Genomic DNA, 13,213 nt, shown 5'->3' on the forward strand with positions numbered 1-13,213 from the left:
ACTGGGAAAACTGTGGATGTGAATGGTGTGCGTGACTGAGAATGATTGTGGATGTGAATTTTTTTTTATTCAGTTTTATTCTTGAGTGTTCCTGCTCTCTCTGAATTAGTATGCACCTTCTGGCCAATCATGTCAAAGCTGCACTGACAAAAAAGAGAGACATAGGTATATATGACATTTGGAATAATTAATTTTATGACCTGTATAGTTCAACATTATATTCATTCTCATACCTTCATGTGGTTGTAGTCAGTGACAGCGTTTTTTTTTTGTTTGTTTGTTTGTTTTTTTTCTTCCCCCCCTCCCAAAACCCCACTCTTGCCCAGTCTCCACATGTTGGTGCATGGTGGTGTTTCTTTTCTACTCCTGGAGATGCAGAGGACAGAATAGTACCGAGAGGTCAGTTCTGCGCGATATACAATCATCAAATTCAAATGTTAACAGTTCCCACACACCCAGAGACCGTCCTTCCTACATTTACGACATTTGTACCTGTTGCAATGTACACAACCTCTCTATGCTGTGGTTCCTATTACACTGAAGGAGCATCTGATACTGAACTTCCTTTCCTGGGGGAAGCAGAGGTCTTGGAACAGAAGCTTGTCAATGTTGCATCCTCTTTTCTTTTTCCATCGCCTTTTTTTTTTATAAGAAGTGATGACACATTACATGTAATAAGCTTGATCAGGCAATAACTATGGCTTTGCTGAGTTTTAAAAAGGTGCACCTGAGTATAGCAAGGGTGTTCTTGAGAGAGAGTCAGTGACTGGAGAAAGAAGCAGCTGCAAATGATCGAGGAACAGCAAGAGAAGGAAGAGAGATCGGGGTGGAAGCAAGTATGAGGAGAGATGGGTAACATAAGGAGATGGATGGGCCTTCTGGGAGAGCAACCTCATTTCTGGTCTGCTGTGGCAGGAACAAGAGATTACAGCATCTGGCGTGAGTACAAGCCTTGGAGGTGGTGATGTGTGACTACTCAGGAGTCCGGTTATGATGGCGATGCCTAGGCTGCCGATAGTGCAGGGAAGTCATGAGGAAGCCAGAGGGGAGACCATGGACTTGTGTACAAAAGACGGTAAAGTCAGTGTGATGAAGGAGTGGATGAGGCAAGCTTCTGAGTCACAAGTAGATTTTGTTGGGTGAGTGGTTATGGTACAACTAGGCCTCATCCATGGAATAGTTGCAGCTCTGGGAAGAACTGTTTAGAAATTTCTCCTGTGGATTTTTAATGTGAATGTAATCACTTCTGATGTATTTTGATTTTAATGAAAGCATTTAGTTAACTATTATAAATTTTGTATTTGCAGCGTAACACAGTGACTTTTTTGTGACTGAACTTAGCACTTTTTTTGCACACCTAAATCCAGTTGCATGTGTCCTCATTTGCCTAGTCCCTTGCCCATTCAGGACCATTATCTGCTTAATAAGGAAAGCATTTGACAACCTTACCATTCATATTGGTTTTTGAGTTGTAAATGAGATGAAATAAGAACAAGTAAAACAATCAATTTGAATGCCGTCATGTGCAGGAACACGAAACCCTGATGTGTGAACCATAATGATCAGTCATTTTAGGTGCATTTTCCATAATCCACTTCAGTGGCTGTCTCTAAAGACAAAAAACTCAAAATACTAAAATTCATTCACCCATTACTGAAAATGGTTAATCCGTTGAATTTTTTCTTGGCCATCAGAACAAACTACATGAGGTAGGCTAAGTAACATACTAAAATATATTATTTTTGGATAGCGTATTCCTTTAAGCTTAAACATATTAGCATTTAAGCATCCTGCATGCACTTAATAAGAGGTCTTCCACCTGAAGCGAAGCATGTTTGGGCAGAGACAGTACTTGGATGGGAGACCATATAAGAAAAGCTTAGGTTGCTGCTGGAAGAGGTGTTGGTGTGACCAGCAGGGGCTGCTAACGCTGTGGTTTGAATGTGGATCCCAATGCCCCAGTGCAGTGACTGGGAAAGTGGTGTAAAAATGGCACCATCCTTTGGATGAAACTTAAACCTGAGGTCCGGAATTTCCGTGGTCATAAATGATCCTTGGGCATCCTTCGTAAAGAGATGTCCAGGCTAAATTTCCCTCCATGGCCTAGTCAGCCATCCCCTGCCTCTAATTGGTTATTTGTCTCACCACTTCACCAGCTAATAGCTATTGTTTGATGAGCAAAGTGGAGCAAAAATGGCTGCCATTGCATCATCTATCCAGTTGGATGCTCCACATTAGTGGTGGTTGATGTGTCTCCCCACACTATGAAAAGCACTTTGAGTAGTGAGAAACGCACTATATAAATATAAAGAATTTGATTGTTTTTATTTATCCAGCGTTGGTGTTTTGATTATATTGATTGATATGTGTGAGTGGTGTCCAGTAGTGAACTAAACATGTAAACTTTTTATTTTTTGTTATTTTTTTTTATTTTTTTTACTTCTTAGTGAAGTCTACTCACTGCTACACAAATATAAGCTAGTAATTAAATTAGAATCAGTTCAAAACCCCCTTTTATAATGAAGCATCTGAACTAATTTTCCATTTCCAAGTCACTTCAAGAATGTATTTACAGCATAATTACAACCAGTCATCACTGATTTTTATAACTCCTATTTATGTATTTTAGCTATGATATCTTCAACCCTGCATTTACTAGTCGACCCAAGATTCCCAGGACCCCAGAGGTTTCAAATACAAGCCCTCGAAAGCCCAGGACACCACCCATTGCCCCTCAGTTCTCTCAGTCTGGTCCCCAGCAAACCAACCGACCAAATTCAGGAGGATCAAATGGAAAAAACAGGCAAAGTAAGTAGCCAGACTCACTCTTGGTTTCTTTTTATTTTGGATGAAGAAAAAATGAATTTGCATTACAAATATTGAATATAAATTAGGTTACTTATATACTTGTGGTAGCATCAGTATTTTTCTTTTTTAAAAAAAACGTGTTTGTGACTTTCATATTAAAAACAACCCCCATGCTTTACAGATATATTATTACAGATCTAAGTGTTCATCTTATCTACACTCTTGACAATAATGAACATGTTAACTTGTGGAAGCATAGACAAGTGACTTGCTTGTAGTCATACAAAATATTATGGTTTCTCAACTGCATAGTCATTTTGACGTGGATTACTTCATGACAAACCAAGCAACTGTAAACATACTGTAGTATTAACAATATGAAGCATCAATATTTGGTATCACACTGTATCTGGGATAATTTTTCATAAATACTCTAATCACAAGTGATAATATCTTTCCAAGACCACTGCTGATGATTTATTACAAATTTACTATATAAACATATACTTGGGTACATGTGATACCTGCAGCATGTGCTAGTACACCAGCAATGCTTGAGCAAACTGATGCTAGAAAGGCTGGCAGTTGTTTCTTTCCCATAGACATTTTTCAGTGAGGATACAGAGTTAAATAATGAATTTCACTACATATTTTATGGATTTAAGATCCATTATGTGAATGTTCAGTGCATATAGAGAGCACAGTGATTCACTAAGACATTGTTTTTCGAGGTCAGTCATACCAGACTCCCATGACTGCAGGTCCTTATTTTAACCAATGTCATGATTAGTATATTATTCTTACTTTCAATATTTGTATTCTTTGCCATAGTGTTAAAAGGGTTTCTTTTTCCTTTTTAGTTTATCGTTTTCTGTAAAGGTTTCTACTTCGATTGTATCTGAATGATGATGATTAGCGGACACAAGTGCAAGCAACCATGAATGCTAACAGGGAGCAAATACTTGACTGCTCAGTAAAGCCGGAGTTATACTTCAAGCGACGCATGCTGCAGCAGACGCTCCTGCTACGCAAGCGTTGAAGTGTTTATACTTGCGCACATACTTTACGTAAATCTGGAGGAATCCGCCAGGTGTCAGTGAGATATTATCACGGTGAGAACATGTTCGGCTTCTCTGTGTTGTGAATTGCCTAGAACACCCATTAAATTCCGATGACACCGCAATATCTCTGAAAAGGATGTTTATTGATTAAATCCAGGGATGTGTCCATTCCAGCAAGCATTGGGCACGAGTGAGAAACAATCCCTGGACGATGCCTCGGCTCATCGCAAGGTGAATACAAGCACACACATACACTAGCGTCATTTTAGCGGCACCAAATCCCCAAATCTGCATATCTTTGGAAGGAAACTGGAGCACACTGAGGAAACCCAGCAGGAAAACGTGTAAACTCCAGGGAATATCAGCGACGTGACTCCCTGTAAGACAGCAGCGCAAACGTTCTGCCATTGTGTCACCCCATGTGTGTAATTATTAACAGTATTCATTATTTAAACGAAATTACCGATTTATCTGTAAAATGTAATATACATACTTTAATGCTTTTCATCATGAAAGTGATATCAAGTATAAATCTAAGGATTCTAAATGTGCAGAGAGTTGGAATATCATACATTTAATGTGCTCAGTGTGGCGATCTATTGCTGGCGATTCGCTGCTGTCAGGAGCAGAGGAAGCCCTAGGAAAAAAGATGGCACAGAAGACGGTATGTGAGAATTTTAAAACGTATCGTGTCATTACGATCGAGAATATGCGACGCTTGAATATAAAAGCACCATGGATACATCTGTATGTCGGCATTTTGCTTCACCACATCGAACCATTTATCAAATATCGAAGTGCGCACACCGATCTCGTAGGATCCGCAAAGCAGCTTTCTGTCACATGTAGATAGTATACAGAGACTCTGACGTCACATTCCAACTTTTAGCACACTGCACCCCCCGACTTTTTGCTGGTACTGCAACTCGCGCACGCGTTGCGTTAATTTCTGAGGACCTGCTCAGAGTACGCATCAAATGAACGCTCAGAACGTGTGGCGGCCATGATGTGGGCGCATACGCGTTCTGAGCGTGAAGTATAAATGAGCCCTAAGAATTGTTTCTTACAAATGAGAGGATCAATGACTCTGACACTAAAGTAACTGCTCCCCTTTTAGCTTTTAATATTGTCAGCGTTTGGATACAATTAAGGAAACAAACCTTGGATAAAGGGGGAATTAATAAAGAAAATGGTAAATGAAACCTAAGCATTTCAAGTTTTGACAGGCTTACAAATATATTGGAAATTATCAGCTAATAAAAAGTACATTTCACTAAAAAATAAGAATTTAAAAGTAAGACTCATGATCCATTTATGAAATTAGTTGGAATAAAACCGCCACATGGGTCCACAGGTTTGAGCTTGGGAACTTTCTTTATGACACTAAGAAAACAACACATGACACTTACTAACTCGCGAGACTAAAAGGCAAAGTTTTAAGTTGTTGATATAGTTATTTAACTGTTGATGACCAATAAATATCTGTATGGCATCATGCACATGCTTGAGATGGCCCATTAAAAATTGTGTGGGTAAGCTGGAAATACTAGTCAAAATCACATAATTGCTTGAATTTAAATTTGTTATTCATTCCAAACGGAACAATATAAATGACATTTAGTATTGACTATCTGTAATAAAATAGTTTTTTAACACTGAAGAACGTTTTTTTTTATATATTAAAAAATTCAAAGCACTATAATTCAAAATGGGGCGGCACGGTGGTGCAGTAGTAGCGCTGCTGCCTCGCAGTTAGGAGACCCAGGTTCGCTTCCCGGGTCCTCCCTGCGTGGAGTTTGCATATTCTCCCCGTGTCTGCATGGGTTTCCTCCGGGCACTCCGGTTTCCTCCCACAGTCCAAAGACATGCAGGTTAGGCGGATTGGCAATTCTAAATTGTCCCTAGTGTGTGCTTGGTGTATGGGTGCGTTTGTGTGTGTCCTGCAGTGGGTTGGCACCCTGCCCGGGATTGATTCCCGCCTTGTGCCCTGTGTTGGCTGGGATTGGCTCCAGCAGACCCCCGTGACCCTGGGTTCAGATTCAGCGGGTTGGAAAAAGGATGGATGGATAATTCAAAATCAATGCTTTTATGTGGTTTTGTTTTATGTTAGAAACAATCGTAAATCAAAAAAGAAATATCCTGTTTGTGTTTTCATCCCTGTATTTTAAGATTTTGTAGAGCCACTATTTGATTCTCCAAGTGCCAACTTTACACACTGATGTGGAGTGATTTTTGCCAATTCATTCAAATAGATTTGCCTTCTTGTGTTCAGGTTATCCAGATAACAGGTGTGCATGGCACTTTTCAAATACTGCCACACACTGTCAATCTGACTTCGACTTTTGTAGGGCGTTCACCTTTTTGTTCATAAACAAATGCAACATTGCTTACTTCCTTGTGTTTTGGGATCATTGTCCAAAACATGAAACAAACTTAGTGGGCAGCAATTCTTAAAATTATAGACACCATGAATGAATAACTAAAATTACATGACTTGTGAGTTAGTCTTCAGTTTGATTGTCATTCTGGTGCAGAGATAGATTTTCACTCATCCACTGTTTCCAGGGCCATGGGGCTGTAGTAAGAAGGGCATGGGTCCAGTAAGCCTGAAGGAAATTTGGCTAATTAAAATGAATTAGCAGAGCTGTGCACATTTAAAGTATATGCTCGCCTTTCTCAACAAATTCCTTGCTTTCAGGCCCATTTCCATTTATGCAAAGCCCTTTTGAAAACCGCAGGTGTCATAACAATAAGTATCCAGCTGCCAAAGTTTCTAGCCGTTCAGACTAGAACGTCACACTTTTGCTTCCTATCCATTTTGGAATAAAAGATGTTGCACTGTGCTGCTTTATAGTCTGCTTGTTGAAAGCTGCATCCTGTCCCAAAAACCTTCTTCCTGGCAATGCTGAAAAGGAAGAGCTGATGTGTAATAAATATGCAGCAAAAAGTAGTGTTTTATAACTGAGAAATCAAGTTCCTTTTCTAGGTCATTTTGCTCCAAATCTATGGTAAAGGTGAACTATTCTGCTGTGAAGGTTTTTATAAAATCCCTTATAGATAAAGTTACAGTTGTTTGGTAGCTACTTGATATTTATAGCTACTTTATATTTGAGCTATACATTCAAGAAGTTAATTATCACATAGTGTGTTTTGAATGGCATGTTTTTGTTATTATTTTAACACTTCAACACTTTTTCAGTGTTTCTTGTATTGTCTCTTATGCATTATTTAAAAGTATTGATTCTTAAACTAAGTATAGAAGTGTTGCCAATGTAGCTACTGATTTCTGAATTAGAAGTAGTTAGTGTGAGATGAAAAGTATTTCTGGTGGACTAGAAAAAACAGGTAGAGAAAAATGCATGCATCGAGTATATTGTCTTTAGGTAACTTCTACAAGAGACATACATTTTTCTAGAAATGTATCTTAAGATGAATTTAGTTTTACTTTTAACTTTTATGAGCCTGGTTTGATAAGGCTGGTTATGAAAGTCACAGGTAAGCTTATGTCTCCTTAAAATAAAAGTTGCACATCTTTAGAAAAGATCTGTAGAAAAGTAAAGTGAATTCTTATTGTGTATTTCTGAGTTGACACAACCCATTTTTAGAAAATCACATTTTCAATTAGACGTATACCATACATACTACACTGACATACATAGTTAAAACAAAATGCAAAACCTGCAATAAAAAATAAAAACACCATGCTAAAGACAAAACAATAACATTTTCACAAATCAGCATTTTTTTCCTTCCTGTTAATTAGAAAAGTGTCACATGGCATAGGGTTAAGGAGAGCCCAGAGTGAATGAAGATGAATTGGGAAATTATTACAACAGGACCCTAGTGGGTAGGTGTATTATCATGGTATTTCCATCTACTTGCCCTTAACCCGTTTCCTCAAGGGTAAGTGTTCTCGTCAAGTTCGTTATCGGGTTGGTCTACTGTTGCAGTTTAAGATGAACACACACATACACAGCTATATGCATACACACAGACCCTAACCACAACAGTGCCCCATGAATGACACACACACACTCTGATTAACCCTTAGCACTTTAAACCACACAAGTGCTTTAGGATTAACACAGCCTGTCACTCAGCACTTCAAGAGACTTACTTATTATCAGCACGAACAACATACGATGTTTTAGTGATATCCCAGACCTAAATATTAATTTTGGTCTACAAGAATAAATTTAAACATACAAAGATTCAGCACTCTTAACTACAGGCCATTTATCAGCCAAGAATACCTTCTTTTCGTACTGTTCCAACTATTGAGTGGCGCTTCTCACTGTCAGCCAAATAAACCCCACAGCACAGAAATAATGTCAAAAGTCCGGCTGTACCTAGGTGCTCAAAGAAATCTAACTTATTACTTCAATCACTCTAGACATTAAAACAAAGCATAGAAAGTTAAAAGCAGCATGGTATTTATTAGAAGAATAATAATAATACCACTGGAACAAAGAATAATAGAAAATAGGTACTGATAGGAAAGTCTGAAAATATATAGTCTTTAGAAAAAGCTTACGAAAAAAGGTAGAGATGACAAGGATGATTGTCCCAGGGAAGCGTTTGATTTAGCAATCGATGTTCATGATGCCTTTCTGACAACCAGTGCTGTCTTGTCCGTTCCTCTTCTTCTCCTTCTGTACTTTCTTCTTCTCCTTCTTCTTTTCTTCTTCTTCTGATGTTGCTTTCAAAATGAGGCATATTTATTATGAAATGTCATGCCATGGTTTCACAACAAATGCACCTGATAGGTTGGCTGTCAATAATGATTGATGAATTTTGCTCAAACTTTTTAATCTATCTTTTCCCAGATAATAAAGTTCTTTGATTTTGCCTCATGTCCGTCTTTCCCAGGCTGTAAACCAAGTTATCGTCCCAGATGTCCATATCAATAGCCTGAGGTGTCACCTCAGTCTTCCTTTCCCAGGTTATAAAGTAATTGAGCCACCAGCATGTCTTCCTTTCAATGTTGAAACAGCTGTTTTAAAAGTGAGGTGTAAGAAAACCTGCTTTGATTTGTCTTAAATGTAGTTCATGTGTTGTTTTATCTTGACCAAAATATAATGGAAAATTAAACCAAAATGTACAGATTTTATATACCATAACAGTAGGTAACTCCATAACTGCAAGAAAATTTTAACCACCAAAATATGAAGAGAGTCTAGTGGCTAGGAAGTTGAAACTTTCAAAAACACAGATTTTATGAGACCCAGTGGTTGAGAAACACTGTATTATGGGACTCATCCAATGCATTTCCTGTTTATGATAGTTTGGCTATTCCGGTAGTGATGGTTGTCTGAGAGTGAGCGTGCCTGAAAAGCGACCAATAACTAATGATTGATACCTTAGCATTGAAGTGCTATCTTTGCTGAAGGATCGCTGAATGTCACATTCCATCCATGTAGCTGTACTCTCCAAGATGGCACAGTTTGGACATCGAGAATTACAAGCTGCAGTTTTTACAACTCCAGTTAAATAGCAAGTTGCAGCTCAAGCTAATTACTGCGTGTGTTGCTGGTTATACTTGTGACATGTGCACCTAAACATAGATTGACTGAAATGGTCCATAGTGTGAAGTACTATTCCTGACTGATCGTCATGGTTGCTGTGTATTCTTCCCTGTCACATCTAGTTTGCTTTTTTCATAAGTTTAAAAAAAAAAAAAAGTAACTTGCTATATAAAAATTATTTGAAAAAAATGTATAAGCCTAAATATAATACTAAAGTAAAGAAACTGTAAGTATGGTCAGGGGCCAGTGTTCCTTGCTGTAAATATAATGGTAAAATTATTCTTGATAAATACTTTTCACTATTCAAAGCAATTTCAGGCATGATTAGGATAAACTAAGTCAATTCATGCAGTAGTCTGTGTAGCTGCAAAAATATAAGGTGTCATCAGGCACGGGTAAGACGCATGTCAAAAGAATTCACAGAGTCCAAGAGTTCGTTTTAAAGGTTTTTAGTGAAAGTTAAAAGCGAATAATCCAAACAAGAATAAAAGAAAAAATAGTTACACACGTAGAATAAAAGGCAAAAAAAAGGGAAAAATGAATCTTCTATAAACCTTAGCTTTTCTTGAAAGACTTTAGTATTTTTATACTTAAAGGTTCTTAATTTCTTCTTTCCTACTTAAAGGTTCTTAATTTGTTCTTTTCTACTTAAAGGCTCGTAAGCCGGTTGGCATATAGGCAAGTGCCCAGGCACGATAACGTGCGGTCACGGTTAAAAACCGTATGTCTCTACACCTTATACAAGGCAAGGCTGATACTAACTAACTGAAGAATAATGTTTACTCCAAGCTATTAGAAATGGCAAGAACATACCAAAACGATTCTATTCACGGGGGTTATAGGAACCTTCCATAGTTTATGCATTGTCATCTAATAAACATTCATGAATCTTATAGAACAAGGAAAATGGCTCTTACAGTCTGTTTTTAAGATTTACAAAGGTGGTCCTAAATCAAAGGAATATTGAAGCAATACTGTATAGTTGTTGCTGTTTTTAGTTGGAAGTGCCATTGATGCAGCCAATAGTTTCATATTACAACCTTGCCTTCTAGCTCACGTATGCCTATATTGTACTGCTAAATGAAATCAGCATTTGTTTTTCTGGTCTTTGAGATACAATACTTTTCATTTCCCAGTTGTCCTATTGTTGCCTTTTTGTTTTTAACATTATTATTTTTTTCTTTCTTTTCCAGGTAGCCAGTCATATAGGAAGTGAAAACTAGATATTTGAATACGCAAGTCAGTTACTTCTCTTGAGATTCTTCAAGTTTCCTGTAACTTCATCAGTAACACCAGTAAGAGTTTCTGGAGACTTTGACCAAGCCGAGAATTTGGAACAATGCAAAGGACTTAGATATGTCAGCATAGAGCAGCTTTTACACTATACTCTGGTTTCATGTTTTTGTTTGTTGTTTTTTTTTGATCCAATAAGAATTACAGACTTCAGGTGTAACAAAGGCATGCTGGGTGTAAGTTTTCATAGTTGAATAGAAAATACAGAATGAACATGATCTTCAATTGTATTTTGATCAATGGAGGTGGATGCAATCCTTTTAGAAAGGAGTTGGTTTTTAAATGTAACCCTCTGTTTAGTTCTGCACATCAAGTCTTCAGGCATTCTCTTGAGGAGAGTGTGTCTTAATATACTGCAAAAGTCTGCACGCTCACTCACCAACATGTCCGGTTTTATATATACTTTTTATACTGGGGGCAAATGGCATATTGGAGAAGGTCCTTCAGATTCAGGAGCCCAATCAAGTAAATAAAGATTTGATGGAGTGTGACAGCAATAAAAATGTTGTCACATAATGCCAGTTGTAGCCCATTAATTTAACCAACTGCTGAAATATTTTATGAGTAAACTGCATTCAATCAACAATTTCTTTAAATATAAATTATGGAAAAGCATTAGTTCTGTGAAAGACAAAAAAAATAATTGGCAAGAGAGACAACTGCCTGTTTCTGAATTCAAGAAGAGATTACAGAGTTTTCTAAAGTACACACTTGCTAGCCTTTTTTTTTCGGAGTAAGACTTTGTTTGTTTGAATCATTTACAAATGCAATAATGTTGGTACATTGAAGAGGAATTACTATTCTCATAAACAAAACATCATTGCTCATCAAATTATTTTTTTTAATCCTTATGTTTTCAAACTGAAGCAATATGATCTTGTGAGAGGTAACATAAAATAATTGTATGTATTTTGTGTATATTTTGGGATAATGATTATATTTTTATAAGAAGCAAAATTTGATATATTCCAGGTTTATGATTTGGATTGTTACTGTGTCTGCTGTCCACTTTCCACTCCCTTCTCCCACATTGCTGTCTCTCCCTCTTCTCTCCTCTAGTAAGGAATGAGGTTGTTGTTTTCAAGTACAGTCTTCACATCTCCTTCTGTTTTATTAACATAACTGCAAGTGTGATGTGTGGCTCCCTGCTTTTATTCTCTTCTCATCAATTCAGTGTTGTTGCATGCAAGTATTTGTGTGTTCCCTCACCTGAAATTCTTCTTGCCACTCCCTGAGTGTTATTTTTTGTGTTTTTCAAATGCATGTCCATGAACTTATCTAGTCTTTTTGCTCATACTAAATTGAGTAGTTGTGTTTATTACTTTATAAATCAGGATATTTATTTGTCTAGCAGGTACTTTTTACACACACTGTATCTTTTGTGTTTCTTTCATAAGCACATTTACAGTGACACGTCAACATTTGTATAATTGTGGTTTATCTGTAACATATTTTTATCCTGTTTTTAGATTGTGTGCAGTGCTATATTTTCATAGCCATTGACTGAATTTATTTTTCTATGTGTAGTAATAAATCTCCTTTAAAATGTTTTTGCTGTTGAATGCCAATATTTAAAAAGATACAGTTTTGTAATTAAATCTGTTATATGTTGGGTAACTATTGACATGTAGGAATGACATAGTAGTAGTTTTATAGAGAAATCGTTATCAGTAAAAGTTGGTGATCACTTGTGACCTAAAAAAACAATCATTCCTAAAAGGAAAAAAGAAAATACAGAATAATACATGCCGGAGTTTTTTGTGTATAGTATATACTGTACTTTTAAAATTTCTCTAACCCAGACATTACAAAATCAACATCTCAACAAAAAGGAAACTTTTTTATTCTAGAGGTTAAAAATATTAGAATTTGACAGACTTGGTCCAAAATCATAGTGAGAACAGGGGGTCCATTGGATTTGTCCAGTTGACCAAGAGTAGGTGGCAAACTAGCAGTAAAGCAACATTAGATAAGTCTGACTGAACATGAAGCATAGGTATGGGTGGATGGAGATCCACTGAACACACAAGGCTTCTGATTCATATATTAGTACAGCAAGTTGTATTTCTCAGAGATGTGTGAATGACACCAAAGTATCAGATGTGTAAGGTTCAGAGGGTCTGTCTAAATGCCATGCAGTGTAACTCAGTGGAAGAGAGGGTGCAAGCAAGCACATCTGTGTGTTTGTAAAAGCAAAATTTATCAGTAATGTCGCCTGTACTGATGCCAAATTTGCAACTGAATTGTAAGTAGCTCAGCCAGGCAACACAGGACACGGGACTCCTTTCCATAGTAATGATAATGTTGGGCAAGTAGTTAGCCTCCCTTCGGAATCCATGAGAACACATTAAGAAAGGTAAAAGTGACCTTCCTTTCTTGTTTAAAGGAAGGTCTCTGGAGGGTTTTTTTTTTATATGTATGTGTTTGCTTCATCTGGTCGTTTTAATTGTTTTGAGTAATGCATGTTACTTTGTGTAATTTTGTGCTAAGGAGAGTAGCACATAACATCTTAGTCCACATGGCTGT

At 37.2% G+C, this 13,213-nt stretch overlaps 1 protein-coding gene across 4 annotated transcripts in view; it reads left to right on the forward strand.

Moving 5' to 3' along the window:
• Positions 1-12,237, forward strand: part of LOC114646724 (lisH domain-containing protein ARMC9) — a 136,401-nt gene extending 124,164 nt beyond the window's left edge. For 2 of the 4 annotated variants that reach the window (XM_028795043.2, XM_028795044.2), the window contains 2 exons: positions 2,630-2,808; positions 10,588-12,237. In XM_028795043.2, coding sequence (XP_028650876.2) covers positions 2,630-2,808; positions 10,588-10,610 — 202 coding nt within the window. In that variant the 3' untranslated portion in view covers positions 10,611-12,237. Of the gene's footprint in view, positions 1-326; positions 400-2,629; positions 2,809-10,587 lie in introns of those variants that run through there. The other 2 variants (XM_051922226.1, XR_007934032.1) reach the window with 2 other exon arrangements.
• The last annotated feature ends 976 nt before the right edge of the window (positions 12,238-13,213 follow it).

Source organism: Erpetoichthys calabaricus, chromosome 2 (genome assembly GCF_900747795.2).
Source record: "Erpetoichthys calabaricus chromosome 2, fErpCal1.3, whole genome shotgun sequence".
Taxonomy (NCBI): Eukaryota; Metazoa; Chordata; class Cladistia; order Polypteriformes; family Polypteridae; genus Erpetoichthys; species Erpetoichthys calabaricus.